At 41.0% G+C, this 26,598-nt stretch overlaps 2 protein-coding genes across 2 annotated transcripts; one reads left to right on the top strand and one right to left on the bottom strand.

Moving 5' to 3' along the window:
- Nucleotides 1-1,011: 1,011 nt before the first annotated feature.
- smap2 (small ArfGAP2) lies at nt 1,012-19,485 on the bottom strand. Its single transcript, XM_071499652.1, has 9 exons — nt 19,062-19,485; nt 8,365-8,498; nt 7,531-7,695; nt 7,371-7,430; nt 7,107-7,164; nt 6,588-6,745; nt 6,227-6,407; nt 4,680-5,152; nt 1,012-4,593 (listed from the first exon to the last, which is right to left on the bottom strand). The coding sequence occupies exons 1-9, from the start codon at nt 19,165-19,167 to the stop codon at nt 4,468-4,470; spliced, it is 1,461 nt and encodes a 486-aa protein (XP_071355753.1). The 5' UTR covers nt 19,168-19,485; the 3' UTR covers nt 1,012-4,467.
- A 606-nt stretch (nt 19,486-20,091) lies between these two features.
- Nucleotides 20,092-25,637, top strand: trappc3 (trafficking protein particle complex subunit 3). The gene is made up of 5 exons (XM_071499653.1): nt 20,092-20,261; nt 21,175-21,272; nt 22,472-22,571; nt 24,246-24,428; nt 24,760-25,637. Exons 1-5 carry the CDS (start codon nt 20,220-20,222, stop codon nt 24,877-24,879), a joined length of 543 nt encoding a protein of 180 aa, XP_071355754.1. The 5' UTR covers nt 20,092-20,219; the 3' UTR covers nt 24,880-25,637.
- Nucleotides 25,638-26,598: the final 961 nt, after the last annotated feature.

Here is a 26,598-nt window from a genome sequence, read left to right as displayed (position 1 = left end):
CTAGGTGAGCTGTGTTTCAGTGTATCCTTCATGAGTCCGATTTTCTTTTTCTTTTTTTTGCCACTAGGGGGAAGCAGAAAAACTTTTAAACAGAACATTGACTTGTTATCACCTTTTAAACTGATATAGCAAACTTGTTAGCGAACTGTGTTCTATATTTACACATTGACTCAGGGCAGCAGTATCATCTGTTTGTGCCCCTGGCCATCTGATAAATCTTCAATGGATATTCACTCTCATTCTTGCTCAGTTTTTGTCTCCACCAAATCCCAAGGAAGGAAATCGCCTCCTGAAAGCTCAACTATGTTTAGCAGCTGGTCACTAACCTTGTGTCTGTCTGCCATTTGGTGCTGAGCGGGCTGCGTACAGTGAACTTTCACAGCTTTTTAACTGAAAAGAGCTGGCTGCTGGAACCTATGAGAGGAAACTATGAGACCCATGAGACGTACCAAAATAGTAATGTTGCGAGCTGTAAAACCAAAAATATGGGCTGAAAGACACTGAAAGACAATTCTCCTTTGAGCTGCATCTGTCGTTTCATCGCTGTTAGCAGGCCCTTTGAGAGTACACATGGTCATGTTATTATAAAAACATTGATTGTAGCCAGTTTAATATAGTATATAATATATTAAAGTATATTTTGCACATCTTCTTTTATATAATAACAAGGGATTTAAAACAGTTTGCCCAGAAAAATTGAGTTACCCAACTAATAAGTGATATTTGTGAGTTTTTTTGTGTAACTAACAGTGAATGTGGGCTTACAACAGGATTAAAATTGATAGGTAGCATAGGAAAAATTTATAAAGTGCAAGAAAAAAACCTCTAACTTTTAGTTTGTTTGGCTTTTTCCCAAACCACATCACTAATCTTTTTGACTTCATAGGGGTTACAAAAACATAACTTATTAATAACATTGTCAGCTACTTACAAAGCTCTTGCGAACTCTTACAGTGGTCTAATAGTGTACATCTGAGTAGGTGCATGAATGATTAAAGTCAACACAACATATAGAATATAATCAAAACAATATTTATTTTTTGTATGTTTCCACTGAGACAAGTATCATTTTACATATTCTCAAATTTAACTGACTAATGTGTGAACATGAAATCAAAATTTGAAGCATATGAAAAAAAATGCAACTCAACTAATATACAGTACATGTTCATCAATCCTGTTAAAGAAACATATTCTGATAAAGAATAAAGTACACAACATCTTGATTGACAAGTACATAAAATGATACATTCCTTTATTTGCTTTTATTTCACAGAAAATATACCAGACAAAAAAGGAACTGATAACAAGCAACCTAAAGTAAGAGAAAGCTCAGGTGAAGCCTTGTCGCCCACAGGGATGGATTCTTACTCCTTTCCCAGAGACTTCTTGTGGCTAGCTGACAGATCTGCTGTTACAGTGCAAAGACGACACATCCTCTTATGGTAATATTGGTCTCAGCAGAGAAGGCGACTGGTGCTGTCAAACTATTGCCTCTGCTGCCACCAAATGAGCTTGATTTGAAAGAAATGCCTGTGAGGAATAGATGGCAAGTTGCTGAGATGTCAAGGCTGTACTGCTTGTATTTTTTGGCAGCAGTTAATAGAAACATTATTATGCCAGAAGATGTTTTTTTTTGTTTCTCTCTTAGTGGCACCATTTACATTCTTACCCCCTCAAATCAAAAGTGGCAACTTAACACCAAAGTGTCTTTTTTTTTTTTTTAAATGGAAAGACTGAGATTATTTACAGCAATGACTTCATGCAGATATAAGAATGAAAATATATAGAAACGCCTTTAGAGAAACCAGGACTGAGAGATGGTTTGTGTATAAGGGGTTAAGTAAAACATTGAGAGGTGACAGATTATGGTTGCACAATCGCTTTTTTTGCTTCACAATGTGGTTTGGCCAAATCGTAAACGCCTTAGTTACATCACAGTTTCCTCCTGACTTGATGTCAAGACATTTTATAGTGAAACTTAGATGAATTAAACAATTCACCAAAATCCAACGGGACGCTGTTGACCACAGGACGTTCAAAAGACACATGTGTACATTGCTCGACAGAGTCAAAGAATATCAAAAATGAACACACCGCAACAATACTCAGGTGTGCGTATTCAAAACGAGTCCAGTACAATCATGAACACATTCAGGACACACATTCATTGAGATTTTTTGTTGGTCTTGGTCAGAGACTGATGGACATGTATACTAGAGAGAAACATTCAAAGATACACATTCCAGAGACACATTCGGATATCTTAATAAACATACGGTACACACAGAGCTAGATAAACATACTCCTCATGCAATTCAGCAGAAGCATCTGTAACATGACTGATCTGTGCCTAAGAGTTTCTGTTGTCTCCGTCCCTACTTTCTCTCTTATTTACAGACATTCAACATTATTTGAGGCCTCTATTGTACAAGGTAGATTCTTAACTTGAGGTGCGTGAGCGCTTACATGATTACATTGCATGCAAGTGACTTTTTTTTAAGTGTCCCACCGTTGCTCAGGAAATAGCACAGTGAATTGTAGGAGCAGGCATGACCAAACATACTGTTAAAGGACTGCTGAATTGATTTTTCTAATAATCACTACTTAAGTGGCTATACAGTAAAGCATATTGGAACACTGTACCACCATAATAAAGCTTACGTTGATCTTTGGTCTCCTAAAATCCAGTTTAGGATTTTTGACACTTAAAATTGAGATTAAATATTTATTCTAAAAGAAGTTCTCTGTAAATTGAGTATAAGACATCATCATTAAGGGCTGTTTAGGTAGATTTCAGCAGCTCAGACTTTAAGGACCTAGGAACTTATCAACACTTAAAGGGATTTCTTAACCTATAATATTGTTGGATGGGTAGAATAACTTAAGTACTTAGAAAGGGATATACTGTCTTTAAAGATTTTAGTATTAGTATTGGTATTTTGTATTTAAGAGCCTGACAAATTCATAAATTCCTCTTTCTTCATTTCACAGCTTGACGTGCAATGATGGGGGCGATTAGCCTAGCCTAGCTTGATTTTTTGGATATTTATATTAGATTAAGTATCAGCAGCTCCTCTCAAAAGCAGGGAAATATTAGTTTAAAATTACACACCACCCAAACTTTTTCAGTTTGCATGCTTGAGAATTGAGTGGGGGAAAAAAATAGTAAATGCTCTTTTGCAAATATGGTTGCAGCTAAAACATAGCTAATGACTGCTAGCTCAACCTGAAGTTCAGCAACTTCAGCCTACACATTATTTGAGATATTGTTACTTAGCATAACACATTACTTAATCCCCATCCTTAAAACCGTATCTCTAGCAACGTTAAAAATCATATGGTTTGAAAATATGAATAATAGAGCATAAATTAACGTCTGTCTTGCTTGTCAAGTACTGTATGTGAGCAAATCAAGCAAACAGAATTGTGTTAGAACGAACAGTCTGACCTTGCAATTTTTCTTATGTGTACAATTAAAGGACTGGTTGACCAGGAATGAGGATTTTTTTAGCCTGATATTGTTTCGCATGGTATCATATATGTAGCCAATAACTGCATATTTACGGTCCCTTACGAGGGTTCTCGTTTTAATTGAAATGGGTCAGCTGGCAGGCCTAACAAAAAAATTAGTAAGTCTGTGCAAAATCAAGGACTGTTTGTTTCAAAAATAAAAACAATTCCTTGTGGTAAATCTGCCCCTGTTATCATTGTTAGCACTACACACGCTGTGCAAACTGGCAAAGCTTGACATGTGCACCAGAAGTAACTAAGGGGGCTGGAGCTTAGCCAGCAGTCAATTGTTGGGATTCTGCATGGAAAAAGAAACATTTGTAACGTTGGATTAGCAAATTAGAAAAAATTAAAAACCCTCATCCTTGGAGCAGTACATTTTTCCCTACTTTGAGAGGAAATACTACTAGTTCCAATAATCATCAGTATTCAAGCACATCAATCAGTAAAACTAAGCAAGGCTAACCTCATTGTACAACATACCTTCAAACTACAAAAATCCACGTGTTTTTCAGACTGATCAGGCAAGAAAAACAATAAAATTGTCCAAAAACCAAACTGTTCTTTTAAGTTGAGCAGTTAGTTGACACCTACATGTGGTAGATGTGCACCCACACGCACTCTCTAGGCTAAATACAAAGGAAGCTGTGCACTCCTAACGAGGGGCCTCTGAACCCTGTTGTCTTGGTTGTCGTACCAAAATGTTCTGAAGGCAAGCATGGAAATCTGCAAAACATGGCCATGGATGAGACAAGAAGAGGAAGCATGGGCAGAGAGGAGAGAGAAAGAGAGGTAGTAGTGGTTTCCCAAACCATCCTTTTTCACACCTGTCTCCTCCTCCTCCCTTGCATTAATAAATGTCTTATGGAGAGTCTAATTCACAGGTTCCTACAACTCAGTTTCCCCTCTCTTTTGTGGGTTATTGGTGTTACATCACTTCTTGGATGGATGAGTTCATTTCCAGATGTGTGCTGTCATGTTCGCTGAACTTGGAGTTGTTGAACCTCCCATTTGTTGACTGCTGTATCCCATCATGCCATTGGTGTTGTAGAGATTCACTCCGGCCACGTGCTGAGTCATCTGAAAGCCGCAAAACACACACTACTTTTACTACTTAAAAAAATCTGCGTGGGTAGCTTGCACATTGTAGGATAATGGTAACACACCTGGGCAATGTTCCACTGTAGCTGCTGGGCTTGCTGCACTCCGTAAACCTGCTGGTGGGGTAATGTGGTCAAGCCTCCAACCTGCTGTTGTCCCATCATCCCACTTTGCTGCTGTACCATCATCCCACTCTGCTGCTGTCCCATAATGCTGTTCTGCTGCTGTACCATCATTCCACCTTGCTGCTGTCCCATCATACCCTGGGTCATCCCTGTCATGTAGGATGACGCCATAACGCCACTAGGCTGAGCCATGACACCCTGGGCACCCATTATGCCATTCTGCTGTCCCATCATGCTGTTCTGTTGTACTCCAATCATGCTGTTTTGTTGAACCGGCATCATGCCACTCTGTTGCTGTCCCATAATGGCCATCTGTGATGTCATCATGGCGGTTCCCATTCCACTTGCCTGGGCTAAGGAATGGTACGAACCATACGGGTGTGTCGGGTATCCCATTTGGTTCATGTACAAGCCTGCCGAAAACAATCGCAGACAGAAAGCGGCCATTTTAGTATCTTGTAACTAATGGAGTACTGCAGGGATGACGTATTTTTGTAGGTCAACCCGGAAGGTAGCACTGCCATAGTTCGACCAAAAAGGCAATGGGACATTGGCTTTCAGATTATTGCAGAAAATAAGATCTGCGACAAACAAAAGTTTATGATAGTACACATTTTGTTCAGCAAGATACTCCTCACAAATGACTACCACTGATTGATGATTTTTAAAGCCAACTTGTGATTTGATGTAGCATGCTTACTTCTTCTACAAAAGCCTTTCCTCTAAGAGAGCGAGTAATAGTTTGCAAGAGTGCAACTTTAAACACCATGACGCAGTAAAGGCAAGCTGGTGATTGGGATTTACTGGTGACTCGTGTTCAGCATCTTCTAACCAAAATCCCATTCACAAAATCTGGGATGAGGGAACCAGAGGTACAAAAAATGCTAACTTATTTCTGGGTTTTAGGACTCATTCCTGCAGCACTCTTTATAATGCTTACTCTTCGACGAGACAAACTTAAAATTGAATTGACTGATTTTTTTTTTACTTGAATTTTTTACCACTTAGGAGCAGTGTCTGACACCTCATAAAGTTGTAAAATGTCTTTGCAAACATTTGCCTATTTACAGATCCAGGAGCAATATTAGCATTCACTAGCAGTGGTGTATGTGCAAGGTAACTTCTTTCAGCCCTGTTCAGTCTCCATTGACTCCTAATGGACCCATCTGGCTCTATAGTTGCTAGATGCTTCACTATGTCTATTAGCAAGTTGCTAACTTCATCGACTGCCCGTTGGTGTTGTGCATATAGCAACAGCTTTTTCATGGAAAACAGACTACAAACTATTAAATTTACAGGCCATAAAACGCGATTCGCTAAAAGGGGCAAAAAGACTCCATGGAGTTAAGTCGAACTGTAGGGTTTGGTGGTAATTCTCTAATTCTAATTGCCATTACAAACAAGCCCTCTCACAAAAGTATTTATTAGTGTAGTTTTAAGGAAATATGGTGAAAACAACCCCTGACAGAAATTAATGGAGTTCTCACCATGAGTAGCCATACTGGTAGCGTGCACTGAGGGGGTGGAAGCATACAAGGAGAGAATAGAGTCCTTGGAGAGCTTCTTGACAGTGCCCTCCTCTCCTTTGGGTGCTGGATCCATGAACAGACTGAGGTTTTCAGGCACAGAGGCGGTCACTCTGCTGTGAGGCATAGAACTAGAAACAGGCTGGGGAGGGTGGCAGGGGGGCATGGACAAAAAGACACAAGAAGAAGGTCATCGGTGGCAGGGTGCAAGCAAAGGTGACAAAAGAGGCATATGAAGCGCAGGTATAAAAGTAGATTTATAAAAACATAGTTCTGTTTGAGAGCATACGGTGTACAGTGTGTACAGTGTTTTATCTCCTACCGTCGTTTTAGTTGAGGAAGCAGAGGGGGGGGTTGGCAGAGAGCTGAAGAGATCCAGGGCAGAGTGTGCCAAAGGTGGATTAGACACCGCTGGGCTCTCATTACTGTCTGGAACACATCCTCCACCATTAGACACTGCTGCACTTGGAGCAGGCGCATCTAATAGAGGGTAGATGGAAGTATGGTTATGATAATAATTGTTTCAAGTATAACCCATCAATTTTCACATCAATTTATCGACTCAAACCTCAAATTCACAAACTAGCTATTGCGGTGTTTGCTTTCCTTTTATAATGCAGGCGAGCTTGAATTGAGGTACATTGATAATAATATGAGATTCCGAGTGGAAATGTTTTGCTTTGTGGCTGCTCTGATATTTGGAAAGGTCACTACTTTATATTCTTTTGCTATGCTAATCAACAGGCTACTGAATGTACTTGTAATGATCCATCACACAGTTCTTCACATTATACTGTAATTAAGTGTTTGTGTGTGTGTGCATGTGCATGAGGTAGAATACCTAATCCAAGCAGGTCTGTAACAGACTGGGAATCTGTCTTGGGGCTGATGTCTTTTTTCTGTCACAACAGAGAAAATGGATACGATTTATGAAACGTATCTGCATTGAGGAACAAGCGCCCCCTCCTCCTCCTCTTTTCTCGCTCAGTCTAATGCTGCATGCATTTACATGTTAAAAATCTAAAAATCTAAGGGCAGCATGAGGTAAGTCCTGCCCTCTTAATGTTGTGATACAAGCAGTAGGAACATACAAAGATGCACTCACCAATTTCATCTTCTCAAACACAACTGGTTCCTTGGGTATATTGTCGCAGCTCTTTTCTTTCTGCACAGAGAAAACAAATGGCTATTAACTGTCACACATTTTTTTTCTGAGACGAAAGTCAAATCCTTATGTGTGTGTGTGTGTGTGTGTGCAGACTCACTCTGAGCATCTGGATGTCAATAACCTTATCCATGTACTTCTTCTTATCATACTTGTCCCTGATGAAGATCTCTGCAGACTGGTCTGTCTCAGGGCGCTGGAAGCACTCAGGTAAGAAGGCCTCGTAAAGACGCTTGGCCTTGGCATTTCCCATCTCCTGAACACACTGGGGACACCGACACACAACAAATCAAAAACCAAATCACATTACATATTAAAACAAAAATACAATATTCAAGGCACTATTCCTATTAGGTTTTTGGTGATATAAAAAGAAAACAGTGTGAATTATTTTTGTGTATGTAAGGAAAAGAGAAAAAGAAAGATGCTGATTGTAGGATATTATCACACAGGGAGGCATAATGCCGGCTGCCTATCAGGCCTAGGAACTATGAGCAGTATACTAATCAGAAATTATCTACTTCATCTACTGTATGTGAATGTGCAAATATTAAGAATACATCCTATTCCCCCTTTCCTGTTCAGTCATGGCCAGTCCTTGTAAGATATAGTTGCAGCAGAAAAGAGAAGTAAATCAGAAAAGTATGTGTTTTTTTTTGGGAGTTTTTTTTTTTTTTGCTTTAGTGCTGCAACATTGCTCCACAGAAATGTCAGCAAATTCTGATGTTAGAACTTGAGTTATATTACTGCTGGTACAACCACGTCAGTAGGGATCAGCTTGGTTGTTATAAAGTTTTACAGTCCAGATCCATTATATGTGAACCTAATCATCATATATCCCTTTAATATAGTAGAACGTCATACTGTATGTTAGACATTAAGATGCAGTAAATGTTCCCATCTTGATATCTGCATCTGTGGTGTGACCTCTGACCTGGACCTGTTCCTGTGTCCACTGATCCAGGTTGACGGACTTGACCTTAGAGATGTGAACCCCCAGGTTTCGATGGATACCAGCGCAGCGAATACAGATAAAAATCCCCAAGTTCCAGGACGCCCATCTCGGCCCTGGAGCATGAAAAGAGACAGATGAGTTAATATTTAGAGTAGAGGGTCTTTAGAGAACGCAGATAAAATAATTGGGCAATGACACTAAAACTGAAGGGAAAAAAGAAGAAAAGTGAATCTAGAGGTGTAATAGAGTGGTAGAGTGATTGGTGGAGAGGGTGGAGTGACGAGTCTGAAGAATGATGAGCAAAACTCTGATTAATTTCAGTCCAATTATAGGGAGACAGGCCTGAAACCTCAATTATGAGTTTGAATTCAGCTGGGAACACATCTAATCCTGTTTAAGTCATGCGGTGTCCTGACACATAATGGGATCCAATAGGAGAGTTAGCCTACATAACTGAGACTGAGAGGAGAGAGGGGGAGTAGAAATTCAAACAAACACACAAAAACGCACACATACACACACACACACAAGCAATCACACACACTCAGAGCCTGAATACCTGCAGGGATGATTACTCATTTGGTCATGAGCCTGTGTGTGGGTGCAATGTTATCTGAGTGGGCCATTTTGTCTGTCTTACTGCCATATGCCGCATCTTAATGGATGCATCTGAGTGTTGTGTGCCCCATATTCATCCCTTTGCTGTATAGGTTTAAGCTTAATATAGCGTTGTGTTTGCCTCTGTGTGTGTTTTTTTCTGTCTGCAGAGCTGTCGGGCTCCTCGTCTGAACAGGCGACTCTGAGAGGGGGGAAATAAAAACAACACTCTCAGGTTATTTCTCTGCTCAAATTATGCAACCGTCCTCTTCAGAGAGTACAGTCAGCTTCAAAGAGAATACTGGTGCTTCTCTCCCCATCTCTCCCTACATCGCTCTCTCTTCTCACCCCTCCTCTTCTTCTCTTTCCTCCGTCTCTTCCTGTCGCCCCTCCTTCCCTCACTCTCGTTGGCTGAACCACTCTCTGCCTCTTTCTCCACCTCCCTACTCATCTCTGTTATGGGTCCTTGCTTGCAACCTTGCTACAAGTTGATGCGCTGTGGCCTTTACACCACTAGGTGGAAGAGCAGCTTTTAATTTGAAAATCTTCTCCCCTGTCAGCTGAAGTGATTGTGCAGTGTTTAAGAAAGGCCATTCTACGCGAATGAAAGAGGAAGCTGAGTTTCAGACAAGAAAACATGCAAAACCTTCCTCTTTGCTCCAGCAGCGGAAACACAGTGTCTGGGTGCAGAGTCAAATAATAGCTCCTTGCCTTTGTTGCATCTTGAACGATGCTTGCTAAAAGTAACCATTATTCTATTTGCATTATTAACAGGAAATCACTGGACTGGGAGTTATTTTGCATGTGTTTCCTGTTTGCTCAATTTGTCTGTTATATTTTGCAATTGAAAAAGGGACAGACATAACAAGGCAAAAATGCAAAAATCCGCACAGAGAGCAAACCAGTAAACATAAACAGAGGGTCACTAGACAGACAGCGTATGTCCATCATCCTGACTGTCTGGCTGCAGCATTAGCTGCCATGCTGGCTAATAATAGTAGAATTACTCCTGCAAAGCCAGATTAACTGCTGTAAACATTGGCAGTGACACAGAGAAAGCAAGAGATTATCAATTGTGTTCAACCCCCCAAACGCTGGAATTAGTTTGTCCTCCACATCTTTATTCTTATGCTCCCCCTGTGTCCTGGCTGCCATTTCTTATCCCTCTCATTCACCAACGCTGCTCCTACTCCTTTCCCCTGTCCGTTCATATCTCTCTCTCACAGCTATAATTCTCCATTTCTATTACATTCTCCACCCTTATTTTCTGGGGATTCGCCCAATTGCTGCACATTTGTTTTGCATATCATACCAACTTTTATCTCTTTTGAGCCCCGGCTCCAGAGATGGCAGCCATGGCTGTTGGTCTGTTGGTTGGTCAGTTGATCACTTTGGTCAAAACTGAAATTTCACTTATCTAGTGAAATATCACAACTTGTATTAGATGGACTACCATAAAATCATGTACAGACATGGTTCCCAGAGGACGAATTCTGCTGAATACAGGGATCTCTTGGCTTTTCATCTAGAGCCATCACAAGGTTCCCATGTTGCAATTATGACTAAAACATCTCAGCATCCTCTGGATGGAATACTTTGGTTTGTGGCCAATTACATGCAAATCAATGGTATTTTCATCAGCCTCATCTGTTCTTCGTCTTTATTACTTGTGGTATCCCACAAGGGTCCATTTTTGGACCCCTTTTGTTCCTATTATACACTATATACTCTTTGGTCATTGCTCCTTCATCTTCTTTCTTATCATATTAACTTTTGTCAATATTTATTTCTGAGGCAAAATTTAATAAATTAAATAAAATTTCCAAATGGCTCTAATTGAACACACTTTCTTCAAATTATAATGAATTCAACTTCATGGTAGTTTATTGCTAAAGTGGCCGCAAATCTAATTCTTGTTTTTTGATTGGAAATAATTATATCTCTCAAATCCAAAAGCATACTCATCTGGTTTACAGTATGATAAAAAAATCAATGGTATTGTCAAAAAAAATAGGTTCAGCCAAAACAATACTGCAGTATTTTTCAGGCTGCTACTTATTCCAACAACCTCACTGAGACATTTTCTTTACGAACAGACTGTCAGACTGAACACTCAGGTCCACTTATTTGTTAATTGAATATTCTTTCTATTTTTATTACAAATATACTGTATTTTATCTATAAATGCGTATGTCAGGCTAATTTGGTATTTCAATAATTAAATTCAGTAATCTACAGATATAATATCAAACGAGTTCATCACTTACATCTTTTGAGATTTAGAGCATCTCACTTTCAATACTCAGGCTGAGGAAGGAGGACAGACGTGAGGGTTAGAGATCTAAAGTGATTCACACCACACTGCACCACAATAGCCTCTTTGGTTCCAATCAATGCAGTGCTTGAGTAAGAAGCCATATACAGTATGTCTGTCCAGCAACAGTGCACACCTCCAGGTACTTTGAACAGAGTTAGTAGGAAGAGAGTAGGAGGAATAGAAGTCTAAAAAAAGGAAGGAAAGATTGAACAAACAACATCAGAGTCAAGTTTGCGGTGCACATTTCTCCACTGTTGAGTTCCTGTTTCCCATTTGTAATCACAGATCAACTACCAACACCTTCTTTGAGGTATAATTAAATACTCCGGATTTCACTAATAAAGCTGTCCTCCATTTTTATAGGGCAAAAAGTAAAGGCTTTGCACAGGCGAATGATGAATCACCCTGGCAAAAAAAAATGACTGTGGCTGTGGTTGTCAAACATGCAGCTTGAGGCACATCAGGGGATGAGAAGGCAGGGACAGGACGAGAGCCAAAAACAGAGACAAACAAGAGCGGATTTTTATAGTCATCAAATGGTGGACTTCAGCTGTTTGATGACCTGCTGGGATGTACAGGGGGTATGACGAGCAAGAAGTGCAAACAGAGCTCTACAATTAACCCCTCTGCCACTCACCCACACATGCACTTATTTGTATTACAACACTTGTGACCACCTTTACTTACTACATGTATTCTCTATCCCCATAGCCTAAAAAATGTTTAATTCAAAGGGTCTTACTGCTTATGTTTTATCCCTTTGACTATGCACTTATGGCTACACTGTATTTTTTTGCTGACCATTTCCGAATACATGTACATACATACAATACATATCTAATATATACCATATATAGAATCATAGACTGTATATAAAAATGGACGTCGCCTCCGTAACGTCAGCCATTGGTTTCTGAAGACGATTTGAAGCTCGGAGTGGGCTGCTCTGCCGTCACCAACTTGGCAGTCCCTGACTCTGCCTAACTCCCAGCTAAAAATCCAAAAATGGGCAAAGAGGGCGGGTGTGTGTGGAGCCGAGACTTCAGTGCATACCGGTTTGTGGCAAGCATACGCTCACCAACCTGTCACTCAAAGCGGCATGCACCATGCATTATGCAGAAGTTTAAACCTTGATCAAATTTAAATGAGTGAGTTATGTAAAAATCATTACCCATACAGTTGTCATTAAGGGGGGAAACTAATTTTTTGTATCAGGCTGTAAATATGTGTATTTCTGCTGTAAAGTTGGGCTTTTAACACAGGAATCTATGGGGGTTGACTCACTTTTGGAGCCAGTGGCCATCTGAGGAACTGCAGTTTTTGGCACTTCTGTGTTAGCTTCATTTTTCAGCCTCAGACATTGCCACTTGTCCATTATCTATACTGCTTATCCATACAGGGTTGCCAGAGGGCTTGAGCCAATACCAGGTGAAATTGGACGAGTGCGGGGCCAGTCTATCACAGGGCTGACATATAGAGACAAACAACCATTCACGCTCGCATTCACACCTACGGGCAATTTAGATCACCAATTAACCTAATGAGCATGTCTTTGGACTGTGGGAGGAAGCCGGAGTACCCGGAGGGAACCCACGCAGACACAGGGAAAACATGCAAACTCTGCACAGAAAGGCCACAAACCTTCTTGCTGTGAAGCGACATCGCTAACCACTGCACCACTGCCCCTATATTGCCACTCGTATTTAATACTTTTATATCGTGTGATAATAATCTATTAGCAGACTCTTGAAACCTGTTGAGCTGTTGAGTCAAGCATTTCAAGTCAACATAAATTGTAATTGACATCATGTTATTATTTTGCAGTCAAACTCTTAATGCACTTTATTTGTTGATCGATTTGGAAAAAAAAATAAAAAATCCTAACCCTAACCTCATAATGTAATGTAAAATGTACTTGATTTTCATTATGATGAATTACATGACTCAAACAAGAGCCTGCTTATAGATTTTCATATCATCCAGAAGGAAATTAATGACTGCTTGAAATGTCTTACCCTAATCCTTGGGAGATTGCCTCTTAAGCTTGTGAGGATATTTACTCATCTTAAATATTAAACCACACAATACACACCAGTTTGATGCACTGGTATATCCTAGATGGTTAGATTTTTTGCTTTGTGCCAAACCCTGTTTGTTAGACAGTAATCCAGCTGGAGAGAGCATAGCATTAAAATCTCCAGGGAAAGTGAACAACAGAGAAAGGTTTCTGGCTTGAAAAGCTCATTCGGTTCATAAAGGAAGCCTAAGACTGTTAGCCAGTTCCTCTGCTTTGAGCTGCTAATTTTCATGCTCTGTTCGTGGTTTAAAGGTCTGTGATAAAAGCAATTCCAACAGGTCTAACAGCTCATTGCTGTGTAGTACATCATATTCATAATAGAGCTCATGCCTGGCCTGGAGCAGAGCTAGTGCTGCACACCTGTGCTTCCCAGGGCTTCCCACCAACATAGGTACCTGATTGTTTAGGTCCTGTGGTGCCAGCAATTACAATTAGTTGTTTTTGGATATTAAAATAATAAATAGCCATCACTATTTAGATGGAAGGTTACGTTATGACTTATGGGACACTTGGAATAATTACCTCCTAGTTATAATTGGTTTTGTTTTTCTTTTTTTGATAGAGCTTATCGTGTTGGTTTGTTTAACTGCGTGATGTGGCTTGATGTGACATTTTTGTAGATGGACTTCTCATAATGTCAAACAAACTAAACTAACAAACAGAATCATACATTGACAAGCACATTATTTTATCATCTCCCTTCCCCTGGGGACTTTTGATACACACCTTTGGTAACACACATAAGTGCACTATGTCATACAAACACATTTGTTCATACACACCCACTGACTTGCATGCACACGTGCACGAGCAGGTGCATATGGCTCATTAGCCTATATCCCACAAGGATAAACGGTTCTCTCTGCATGCAACCAGTTAATCCCACAGAGCCTCAGTCATCAGTGGATTCTACGCCCTCCTACACCAGCGCACAAACACACACTCATGTGCACACAGTTGTCCCATCCTCAAGCCCCTCAGCATCTAAACCAGTCCAGAAACCCTGAGGCCACCCAGTGACCCAGTCCCTGTCTTAGTGAAACAGATGGACCCCTATTCATAATTTACTAATACACACCCACCATCTGTGTTACAATGTGAGCGTCATGACTGTGACCTTGCAGGTGAGTCATTGAGGTTGAATGGATTCTACGTCAAAAGACGAATAAGACGCTCCTTCACTGTAAGCTTTAGTTTCTTCTCAAAACTTGCTTTTATGCTTCATTTTGTCCAGTTACTGATGTTGTGTGTACTCTCTGTAGTCAATATGAATATTATTTCTTTTGAGTGTGTTCTTGTATTACATGTTTATTTGTGTATTTGTGTGGCTGTTCGAACACTTTGCAATGAGCAGAGTAGAATAAAAATAAACACTCATTCACTGTAATCCATTAACACGAGAGATAAATCTATGCCAACCCCTGAAATAACTGATACATTTGTCAATATGTTGGGAGTTGCATTAACCCTATGGTCATATTTGGTTAGACAGCTACAGGGGGCCAGTCCTAAAAAGGGTCTGTCGCTGACTGACGGAGTGATGAAGTTACACCATTGGTCAGCAGAATGACATGTGATTGAGTAATAAGGTTACGCCATTGGCCGTTGCTCTTTCAAAATGAACTGGTGTGAACAAGTAGTGTTTCCTTTGTCTTTAGATTAACTGAGTTCTTTGGCGACATTTTTTTCAAAAAAGCACCTGGTGACGAATCCAACGACTTTTTGGACAAACCTTATCTACTTTCCATTAAAGAGAGTTGCCAGAATTGCGCCACAAGCACAAGGTCGGGCTCTCCCTCCACAGGCACACCTCTCTATGCCTCTCATTCTCATTTATTTGTTGCATAGACTCATGTACTCGCTGATCCTGATTACTTGGGACCAAGTAATATTCCAAGAATAATTTAAAAAATGCACACAGAGTAGGAGGATCAGGGTTGGTAAAAGGGAATCCATCATCTTATTTTGCCCAGGGGGCCCCTAGCAGCTTAATCCATCCACTCCAGTGTATTAGACAAGTGTATACACACAGTAAAATACTGTGTACTCTACCACCGTGCCACCTGATCCTTGGTACTGTGTGACTCTGAACCCTGTGCTAGCCAGGAGACACAACCAGCCAAACACCTCCTCGTTTCAAAGGAAATCCCTGCTGGCTTCTGATTGGATGAGATTAAGGGGTGGAAAGAGAGGGGGGTGGGTGGGTGGGTGGTGGTGGTGGTGGTAGTGGAGGAGGGATAAGGCATGACATCGCCAGGTGATATCTCCACAGCAACCGGGGCCCGGTATGTACGTAAACACAAGTACAATGGAGACAATAAAGGAAGCGGGCTTTTATGCAAGTGCAAACACACACAAATAAAAAAACACACACACACACACACACACACACACACACACACACATGCATGCAGCCCCTTGAGACTGAAGCCAGAGGGGGAACTGTTGACTACATTATGCACCTGCCTCATCCTCTCTCCCCCATCTCTACATTATTTCCTGGCAGTATTGAGGATTTACTGTACAAGTTTCAGTTTGTGAGGAAGTGATAAAAAAAAAAAAAAAATACAGAACACCATGAGGTACAGAGGAAAAGAGACAGACAGGAAGTTTGGCAGCACAGTTAGTTTCATGCTGTGGTATCGGCACAGTAAGCATAGGTGGGGATCGCCTCTTAGCAACATTAATGTGTTCTTGTGTGTTTTTTCATGGGCTGTCGTAAGCGCACTCTTTGATCCATACATCTCGTCACTTCCTCTTTCCGTCACCAAGAGGGAGGAAGGTGATAAACGCACAGTAATCTGTGTCAGAGTAAACAAGATTAGACCAAACCTCATCACGAGCCATATGGCCTAAAGCCTGACTCGAGAGAAGGAAGGAGAGGGGACAAAGGCGTTTAAAGTTTGCTCATGTGTGTGTGCATGTGTTTGGTTTTGTGGGAGTGCTTGTTTGGCTTTCAATGCACAGAAGAGTAACACTTGCATATTCGCGAAATATGCTAATCAGGTAGGAGGTAAAATACCTGTCTTCATGCATCACAGTGTCACCTTATTCATTAGCACATTTACAGGAAAGAAAGTGAGAAATGAGAGTGATGTGTGACCTTTCAGACAACACGCTTTGGGTTGTAGTATGACACCACTAAATGATTCAAGAAAAATGTCACTTTTATCAAGTTTAAAGCTAAAGCTTTAGCTGTCTGTTCAGCTGTCTGTGGTTGCTATTTACTCCCATAACCCCTAATATCATCTGATAAGACCGGCCTGTTGCACAGTGAAGTCACGCCAATCACAAACGCACCAGCATGCTTGATGACTGCGTGTGTTTATGAGTTAATAGTGAGATGCGACAGGTATCAAATTAAACAGGATTCATTCCTAACAGCAATCAATCAGCGTATGTAAATGACCCTGTGTCCCTGTCCTGGATCAGAAAGGTCAACCGCATCACAAATGCAAAAATGATGCCTCACTATTTATTATCTTTGCTTTTGTTGACTGTAGCTGCAAGAGCCTGATCACACTGCTTTTTTAAAAAATTGACTTCTGAACAGGTGTGTTTCCCAGAAACCTAGCAACATCTGCAGTTCTATTTGTGTCTTATTAAAAGCTCATCCAAAGGCCATTAACACAGGAACTAAACCTGGTATTGTAAAGCTCAGCATTCACAGAGACCTGATGACGTCTCTGGTTTGAATCCAACTAAGACCTTGACATCACATGTCATCTCTGCAAAGTACTGTACAACCTTGCCAGTGTCTATGTGCTGTGCATGTACTGTGTGTGTTTAAAAGAAGACTTCATGAAACCTTGTTCCTTCTAAAGGGCAAATGAAGAATCAGTCATAAGTATAATTAAATTTGTAACAGCGTTATTTTATGTAGCCGCTTGACCTGCTTATTGTCTCTCATTAAATATTTGTGATGCTGCATCAGCACCACAGATCATTTTTACCTGCATTTGGCAGCTCAAGAACCCGAAAGAGATCCAGAAATGCAGACACAGTAATACCAAACAACAAAGAGGCAAAGGCAGACAGGGAGTGAGACATATAAAGAGAGACACAGAAAGACCCCATTCACTGATTGGGAGCTCTGAGACTGAGGTTAACTCATTTCCTGAGGTCAAAAAACTGTCTGTCTGTGCAACCTCTCCTGTCTACACATGTTTGCAGCAAACATTAGCAATGTTTTCCCCTGTCAGGACACAGCCTGGCACGTAAACCCAGAGAAGTCTTTCAAATCTTTTATCTACTTCAGTCACGAATCAGACGGCAGACGTATAGATGAAAGGAGGATTTTTAAGCCATGACACAATTAAGATACAAGCATGCTTTGTAGACTTAGTATTTCCCTGATGCTGTTTCCCTGCCAATTTGTCTGTGTGCTTGTCTATCTCTGTGTCACTCAAAGAAACAAACAGCTCTAAACCTTTAAGCGCTGTCTACCACAGAATAAATCTTACTCCCTGTTAAATATGGAAAGCTGCTTACTCCTATTATTCATAAAGTTTTCATAAGGAATCCCAAGCGGGTCCCCTGCATGACAGCGTGCAGGGATTTACGTACATCCAGGGCCTTCACTTGAGAATTTATGACGGAGGTGGGAGCAGTGCTGGTGATGTGGAAGCATACACTGAGTGACATGCAGCTGCACTGTTGAGTCATTTCTCGGACCACGTATGGCATCACGAGGCCAGCTGTATAGTAGCACATGTATGTTTTCAGCATTTTATAATCAAAGATGTTGTCAATTTGTAGACTGCTGATCTTGACAAAGAAAATAAAGACAACATGTTGGAGAATCAGTTCATTGCGTCAGTCTCCAACTCGGTGTATTTGTGGGCTAAACAGCAATGTTTACCCACCAGTATGGCAAAACAAGTTCAGCAAATACCTGATGACATAGTTCAAGGCCTGACTGAGTCTACAAACAGACTGGGGGATCAGTAGCCGTGCATAAACACGTACAAATTGGGAGTCAGGTTTTGGGTGATTCTGATACACAGTGCATAAAATAATACATTTTAGAACCTATTGCAGATGCATACTATACACCAACATCCAAGTAAATGAATAAACCTGAGGGACAGTATGACTTCATTACAACCAACTCACCTATTCACTTTAAGTATTCCACGATAAGTCATTACTGAGGAGCATTAGCCGTACATTACCTCTACATAATGCCATTATAACATGAAAGTATTGCTGTGCTTTTTTTTTTTTTGTAAAGAGCTGGTGTTCTCTGTGTCCCAATCTGCACTCAGCCTACAGGAACAGTGTGTTCAGGGTGACTCAAAGTCAGCACAGGTGTCTCTGTGTCTGCTGCTCTAGTGGTTTCCCAAACTGGGGCCCAGGGAACCCAAAAACGCCTTGCATGTGTCCCAGTAGTATCTTACATGGAGGGGTACTCCTATACCTGGTGATGATGGATAAACTATTAGGCTACTTGAGGGGGGGAGTGGGGGTGGGCATGGCGTGATGTAGCTGCATGCCATGCTCCAGCCTTGTGAGGATGTGGCCCCGTGTCTTGCACCATAGTACAATGCAATTGGCCGAGAGGTGATGAATCGCAACGCCGCATTTTCCCGGAGTAGTAACTGAGACAGGGGGTCCACTCACGCACTGACCACTCTCAGGCTTTGCCCCACGTACAAACACCGGAACAACACCACAGTCGCCTACCTTTGGATTCGCAGTCAGCGCAAAATTTATTCTCCTCCAGCGCCAGCAGAGAGTTGAGGACAGTCTGGTATCTGTCAACGTCTTTCACAGATTTGCCCGTCATCATTGCACTACAGCCCACCTCCTCCACAGCCCCGACAGCCCTCTTGTCTCACAAAATGAAAGCAAGTGTGTGCGGAGGCGATGCGCTCCGTCGCTCTTCCTCCTCCTCGATGTGGAGCACGGCGTGTGTGCTTCACCGCGATGGGATGACAGCCTCTCAGCCAACCAGCATGCGGGTTGGTTGAGGTGCAAATGCCCCGAATCGAAAGACGTGAGGTGGAGGGAAAGACCATGTGACTGTCAAAAGATTCAAAATGTGATGGCGAGTTGGGAGCGCATCTGTAACCTATCACTGGTCCTCCTGCTCCCAAGTAGTCTCTCTCTCTCTCTCTCTCTCTCTCTCACACACACACACACACGCACACGCGCGCGCAGGGATTCAAAGTGATTAAAATATAGCCAATACTGCCAATATATCTTTAAAGCTATTAAAAATATTTTAAAGCTGTATTTTCCTGCTTTGTAAGGAAATGTAAGGCCGTGTGGTTTGTTTTGCTATCAATATATGCCGTATACCGCCATCCTGTGGTCAATCCTGAGAGGTTTATGAGAGGGAGGTTGTCGCCCTGGTCTCCTGTTCCCCTCCAAGACACAAGAGGCAATAAAACAACCTGCTGAGAGTGAAACAGCCGGAGAAAGGCTGGTGAATCAGCTGATCGGAGAGCCGCATGAAGCTAGTAAAATGTCCTGAGGCAGCATCGGAAGTCAGATGGCGGTGCCTTCAAAATAGAGGTCTTAATGTGGCTGTCTTGTATTTTAAAAAAAAGGGAACACAAGAACAATATATCATTAGCTTATTTTCAAAATTGGAGTTGTTTTCTCGTTTTTTCTAGTTTTCCTCCTCTATCTCAGTGCTTTGTATTATTCACAAATTTCCTCAATACTTCTTTTAGTCTAAAGTAAGACCGGAAGTTCATATTGTAATCTAGGTAACTTGACGTTGATGGAGGTGTGTGACTTAACCAGCGATTACGGAAATAACTGCTGAGCCAGAATCAAATAAATAAAGGATTAATATCGAGTCACCACCTGTGTAAGCCCGTAACACTGTCCACAATGTCCAGGCAATCCAACCGAACAACAGACAGCAAAAAGATGGTAGGCGACTCCCTCAGGATTAACAGCAGCCGAATCTAGCTAGCCTAGCTAGCAACATGCTAACGGTAGCTAAATAACGTTAGCTCACTTAGCAGCGGGCTATATTATACCTCAAATAAATTCCTTGACAGCCCTGTATCTTTGTTTGAAAGGCCACATATGAAAAGTATTTGAAACATCTGGATAGATGTTTAAATAATTGTTGAACGTCACTAGCTTTGGCAGAAGTCTGATGTAGCGCAGATGCTAAGCAGCTCTCTTCTGGAGATGTATATCTAAAATCCATAATATGCTATTATTGCCGAAATGCATTTTATCTGGGCAATTTTAAAAAATGACTGGAAAAACCTACAGAAAGAAGTCAGTTCCACCTGTCAGGACTTAGTTTTAGTCATAGACCATTATTTTTTATCAGCACTGTTACATTTGGAGGTAGTACAGTTTAACAGCAGCAGTGATGACACAAGCCATTGGTGTGGAAAATAATTATACGTCAAGTTAATGAATTATAAAGCGCATGTAACTTGTTTATTTTGTAACAAAATCTTTGTTTTCATTAATGCTATTAGATGTCATTTCATCATTTTAGGTCCTTATCTTGACCTGTTCAACCTCCTGGTGCAGAAATGATGACGTGTATGTGAGGTGTATTATAAACTTATGAAAAAAAGAAATAATAACATAACTTGTAAAAATGTCCTTAAATTATGACGTAAAAATATACACTGCCCAGATTTAAAAATTGCACTTGTATTGCACTCATTTGAATTATTGCACACAAGAATGAAATAAGTCCGGTATCATTTTATTGACCAAGTGACCTATTCTGTTGGTCTTTAGGCTTCCTTCAGAGTTATTCATTACATTTTGGGCAGCACAAGTAACATGACAATTTTGTTGTTTATGCTTGTAGAACTCTGAGCTGTTCACACTGACTTATGGGGCCCTGGTCACACAGCTTTGTAAAGACTATGAGAATGACGAGGAAGTCAATAAACAACTGGACAAGATGTAAGTATCCCATCTACTTTCATTAGCTACCTTCACGACCAAATGCAGTTTACAAATAGTGTAGATGCTAAGCAAGCGCTCTCAGGCTTGCTGGTGTGAAACAAATGGGTGAGTTTTGAATAGTGCTATATTAATAATAAGTCCTTAAAAAACAATCATCTTTACCAGTGATTTATGCACACAACACTTTTTTTTCGGATCACAGAATTTCTTTTATTAATGACATGGATCCTTTATTCTTCACAAATATCTGTTTTCATCCATACAGCCGTAATTTCAAACACTATAATTTGCCAAAAAGTTTCATGTAAAAATTGTTTAGTCTTATAGCAGTAATTTATGCAATTCACTTAAATAACAAAGCTGCTAAGATGGTGGAATTACATATCAGTACAGTATGTAACAACATTGCAAAATTCATATTGAGTACATAAACCGAGTTGCTTCTCTCCAACCTGTCAAAATTTTGCTTGTTTAATCAAGAGAAGAGGGGATTTTGGACCTCTGAGGCGTCTCCCTTTAACTCACCCCACCACTCTGACACATTCTACAGCCCTCTATTCATAATATACTGTGATATAAACTGAAATAGAGAGATGACACTTGTACGTCTGTGTTGGGGGACTCCTTGTACCCTTGTTATTTCAGAACGTATGGGAACTTTTGAAGAAAAGAACACTGATATGTGTTTTTAAGACAAAAAAAATAATCTCTGGAACACTGTACTGAACGTAATGCTCCCACAAAATAAGATTAAGAACAAAGTATTGGTTTATAACTCAAAAAATTCAAGACATCCTGTCATGCTGACAGGACTTTGGACTGGATGTACTTTGCTTCTCTGGTTGTGTGGCAAACTTAAGCTTTGCTAGATGAGACTTGTCTTACCTGGCCTTAGAAGGCAGTGAGTCTGCACTGCCCACTCTGCCAGTTGCCAGCCAGCTGGTCAGAGACAGACCATGTTAGGATTGGGATGCATCAGTTGGCTTCAGACTCTGCAGTTAGGATAAGTTGACTTGACCCTCTAATCACAATTATCATCATTTTCCAAGTGTATGAACCGAAAATGACTTGGAGCATTCGTAACTGTCTTATACCTCCTTACGGTGCAGTGCAATTTAGCCTATGAAGAATATGAAGCGGCAGAATGACTTAATCTTCCTTTCTCTCTCTTGTGTCTCTCTCCATTTTTCTCTTAGGGGTTATAACATCGGAGTGCGTCTCATTGAGGACTTCCTGGCACGCTCCAGCATCGGCAGGTGTCAGGATTTCCGAGAAACAGCCGATGTCATTGCTAAGGTAATTGCTAGGTTCCAGGCCAATCAGAGCGTGACTGTGGATTTCTCCCAAGACTGAGGGGAGGAAGAAGGAGAGGGAGAGAGGACAGATTAGAGAGAGCAAACTTGATGAAACACCCTAAAAGATGATGAGAGAACGTGGAGAGGCATAGTGTGAGGAGGAGGAGGAGGGAAAGATGATGCTTGTGACCGAGTAGATGAGAAGAGTCCCGGAGAGCATTACTCTAGATTTTCCTAAATTTGAGGCCAAGATCACATTCCTCTCTGCTGTGTGTGATAGTTACCCTGATACTCAGAAAGCGAGGATTCACTTTCATGTGGAATGCAGTGTAATCTCATCCCACAGAAAGGTGCTGTGTGTTCACTGATACTCCTTCTCTTCCTCCACTGTCCGTGCTCATGTCCACTTTGTTAAGCTCAAGCACGTATAATGTGTCTCCACTGAAATTAGTCAGTAGTCTTGTCATTTTCTGATCATCTTACTGTTGTGATATGTTGTACTTCAGTCTTTGTCCCTGTATTTACCCCTGGCCTGGAGAGAGAGAAGGACGCGGGCAGACAGTGAAGGCTGCTCAAAGGCCTGATTGTGTGTTCAGCTCTCCAGCTGTTTTTAGGGTGTTGCTGCTGCTTGCTAGGGAAATCCTGCCGCAAATGTAACCCCACACTAGCTCAGGGAACTGGCTTGTGGTCATAAAGTGAAATGGAGGACCACTGTGGGACAGCAGTTTGGAAGGCACAATGTCAGCTTCGCCTCAGGTTATCATGTGACCCGTAGCCAAACTCTGAAATCACCACAGTCATTCTTCAGTGAAATATATACAGGAGAGGCCTGCTGTGTGGTTAGAAACAGATTTTCATCGATTCAATTATTGCTCTGTTTTCAGTATTTTTCAAAGATCGTGTAAGGCTGGACTCCTTGTTGCAACCATTTTACATACACGCCTGTACCCTGTGCCACTTACTATTGTAATCGATCGGACTGGTGCAGTTTGAATTTTGCTAGCTCGATCGAAATTTGATTTGTCAGTGCATGAGAGAGTTTGCCGTCCCTTCTGTGACAAAGTGCTGCAGAAGAACAGGAGCAACAGACAGCAGTTACCTGAAAGCAGGTGTGTGCAAATAACATTGTTGGTATACCAGTAATACAGACTCACGGTGAAACCCTCAAAGAGAAAGGATGATGACTTGTACTCTGAAGAAACTGCAGGAGGAGCTGAGTGATAGTCAGTGGATTTTGTTGGTGGCTCAGCCAACCCGCTTTGGCCGTGATCTGCAGTTAAGAGAGACGCCCAGATAATAAAACTTTGAAAATTTGGACAAGACAGACCTATGTAACCTCTTCCACCTGTGCCTCCTGAGCCCAAAAATAACTTAGAGGACTCAGAGGACAGATAATAATCCTTCAGTTCAATGTAGCATGTGTCGAGTTATCGGCAAATGTAATATGATAGAAGAATCTGGCAGCATTCACTTCAGCACTGCAGCTAGCAAAGAAATCTGTACTGGAGCTGTACATCTGTTGCTGAAAAAACGTAAAGATTTATTGATCTTATCTTCGATGGCGGGGCACTTCAGATAAGCTAATGTACAGGGAAACATGACTGTATCAACTTGAGTAATCCTGCACTGTGTTTCCTGTGTTATCCACTCCTCACCGTATTGTGGTTGTTGTCAGGTGGCATTCAAGATGTATCTGGGAATCACCCCCAGCGTGACCAACTGGAGCCCGGCAGGAGATGAATTCTCCCTCATCTTAGAAAATAACCCGCTAGTAGATTTTGTGGAGCTGCCGGATAACCACAACACGCTGATCTACTCCAACCTGCTGTGTGGGGTCCTCAGAGGAGCCCTGGAGATGGTAAAGTCAGCACTTCCAATCTGAATGTGTGTTAGGGGCTTCTTTACAAAATGTTACACACCTTATTTTAAGCAGATAAAAAAAGACCACCATTGTGTAAAATTTCTGTGTTCTGTATTTGTAACATACCAATATACTTATGGTAAAAGCTATGATAAACACTGCTACAGCTACAGTGATAACTATTAATAATAAGCAGTTCAGGTACATTATTGGGTGCAATTAAGTATGTAATAAATAAAACACAAGCAAATGAGGATGAACGTTCCTGTGCATGTATGTGTTAGCGCTTTTGCGCATGGGGTTGTAACTGATTATCAATCTGTTGTAGGTCCAGATGGCGGTGGATGTAAGATTTGCCCAGGACACTCTGAGAGGCGACAACGTTACAGAAATCCGCATGAAGTTCATCAAGAGGATCGAAGAAAACCTCCCAGCAGGAGATGAGTAATGCAAACGAAGGAGAAGTTACGTAAGAGAAGGAACAACTCCGCTTACAGACTGAAAGGATGATTAAACCAAACTCAAAACATCAAGCTGAGTGCTACATCTCAATAGTGTGTTTCCTTTCCTTGCAATCTTCAATATTCTCAGTGAGTTGAAAGACTATATTAAGATCACAGCCTGGATCTTTCACATTAAAAGCTTGAAAGGAATCAAGGTTGATTATAAAAACACTCCTCAATTTCTAGTATCTTCATCTCCTCTTTTTTCTATCTGAGTCATCAGGAGAAGAACACTAGGAGTTAGGTAGGAGAGACTATTGAGATTCATCCCGATTTAAAGAAACACTGTACACTATTGGAACACATCACAAGATCATAACATGGCCCTGCAACCTTGAATATTTTATGGATGATAAAAAAAAAGTGGTTTCAGAGTTTCTCTTTAATGACAGCTGTCAATGTAGAGGGGTAAAACAACACCACGGACCATTTATCTGTCACCATCCCACGTGGAATGTCACTTTTTCTTCATTTGAGGTAAAAATGTTTATTGAAAAAATTATAGAGTTTTCATTTTGCCGTGTCAGTTTTTTCTTTGGTGCAAGGATGGAAAGCCCTACATTGTAATGTTTGTAATGTTTTTTTCATGCTTGTCTTGTTTCTTTTTTTTTTTTTTTAATAAAATCTCATTCTATATTGCTGCCAATTGTCTGGCATGATAATTTATGTAGACGTATATGTCAAATAAATGCAACATGTTAGATATGATGGTTCCCTCTTGTGTTTGTTAAAGGGTGGAGAGGGGACACTTTATAACAAGGCTGTTGGGGAACCTGAAACAGTTTTAACTACTCTCTCTCTCTCTCTCTCTCTCACACACACGCACACACACACACACACACACATGCTGTGTCTTCTGCACCACCTTGTCAGTTGTGCTTCATTTGTGCTGTAGGAGTGTTATTCCTATGGTGTACCACAGCCACTCTGCACAGGCAAACAAAAACAAACCAAATTTCTCTCTTGTTTGTTCAGGGTACATGGAAGTAATCTGTTTGTGTGTGTGTGTGTGTGTGTGTGCGCGTTCAGAAAAGGAATGGCTGCCTAACTAAGAGTCACCAGTGCTAGGTTCTGGTTGTCACACCTGTGAATGGCTTTGCATCACCCAGAAGTAACGAGCACAACATCTCATTTAGGTCCACTCCACACCTCGTCAATAACTAGAAACACAGATGGCCATTCACACACACAAACGCACGCACACAAACAAATCATCCCTGCTCCCACTTTAGAAGCAAAAATCTGGTCTGAATACTATGAGATCATTAGCCATGTTTTTCTGATTCTTTTGTCCTTTTTGTTTTGCTGTGTAACAACAATAACATTTGTATGAAAGTCACGAGTCTGTTGAAAGCACTTAGAGGATGACATTATCAGGCAGGGATTTCCTCTGGGGAAATCTGTTAGTTATTAGCTGCTGGAACAGGCTTTAACATCCTACTATATAGGATGTTTTTTTTTAAATTATAGCTATTACACAGACCTATTTCTGGTTTTACAGTTTCAGAATTCAAACACTTGAAGTTATATTCTCCCAACAGCCACCAGAGGTTGCTGTGTACATTGAGTTCCTTCACTGCAGGAACTCAATGTACACAGCACATACTGCATTGTTCTCCAGTATGTGGCTTCAGTTATATACATTTAGCATTTTTTGGCCAAAG

Source organism: Trachinotus anak, unplaced genomic scaffold (assembly GCF_046630095.1).
Source record: "Trachinotus anak isolate AG129_WGS33_773 ecotype Australia unplaced genomic scaffold, CSIRO_AGI_Tana_v1 ptg000016l, whole genome shotgun sequence".
NCBI classification, from domain to species: domain Eukaryota; kingdom Metazoa; phylum Chordata; class Actinopteri; order Carangiformes; family Carangidae; genus Trachinotus; species Trachinotus anak.
This window is presented reverse-complemented; position numbering and strand designations above follow the sequence as displayed.

Coding starts and splice junctions, on each gene's coding strand:
- smap2 (XM_071499652.1), bottom strand. CDS start 19,167: ATGATGACGGGCAAATCTGTGAAAGACGTTGACAGATACCAGACTGTC. Junction 7,696..8,364: donor GGACACAGGAACAGGTCCAG/GTCAGAGGTCAC, acceptor CGGTGTCCCCAG/TGTGTTCAGGAGATGGGAAA. Junction 4,594..4,679: donor TACAGTGGAACATTGCCCAG/GTGTGTTACCAT, acceptor TGCGGCTTTCAG/ATGACTCAGCACGTGGCCGG.
- trappc3 (XM_071499653.1), top strand. CDS start 20,220: ATGTCCAGGCAATCCAACCGAACAACAGACAGCAAAAAGATG. Junction 20,262..21,174: donor CAACAGACAGCAAAAAGATG/GTAGGCGACTCC, acceptor TTATGCTTGTAG/AACTCTGAGCTGTTCACACT. Junction 24,429..24,759: donor TCAGAGGAGCCCTGGAGATG/GTAAAGTCAGCA, acceptor AATCTGTTGTAG/GTCCAGATGGCGGTGGATGT.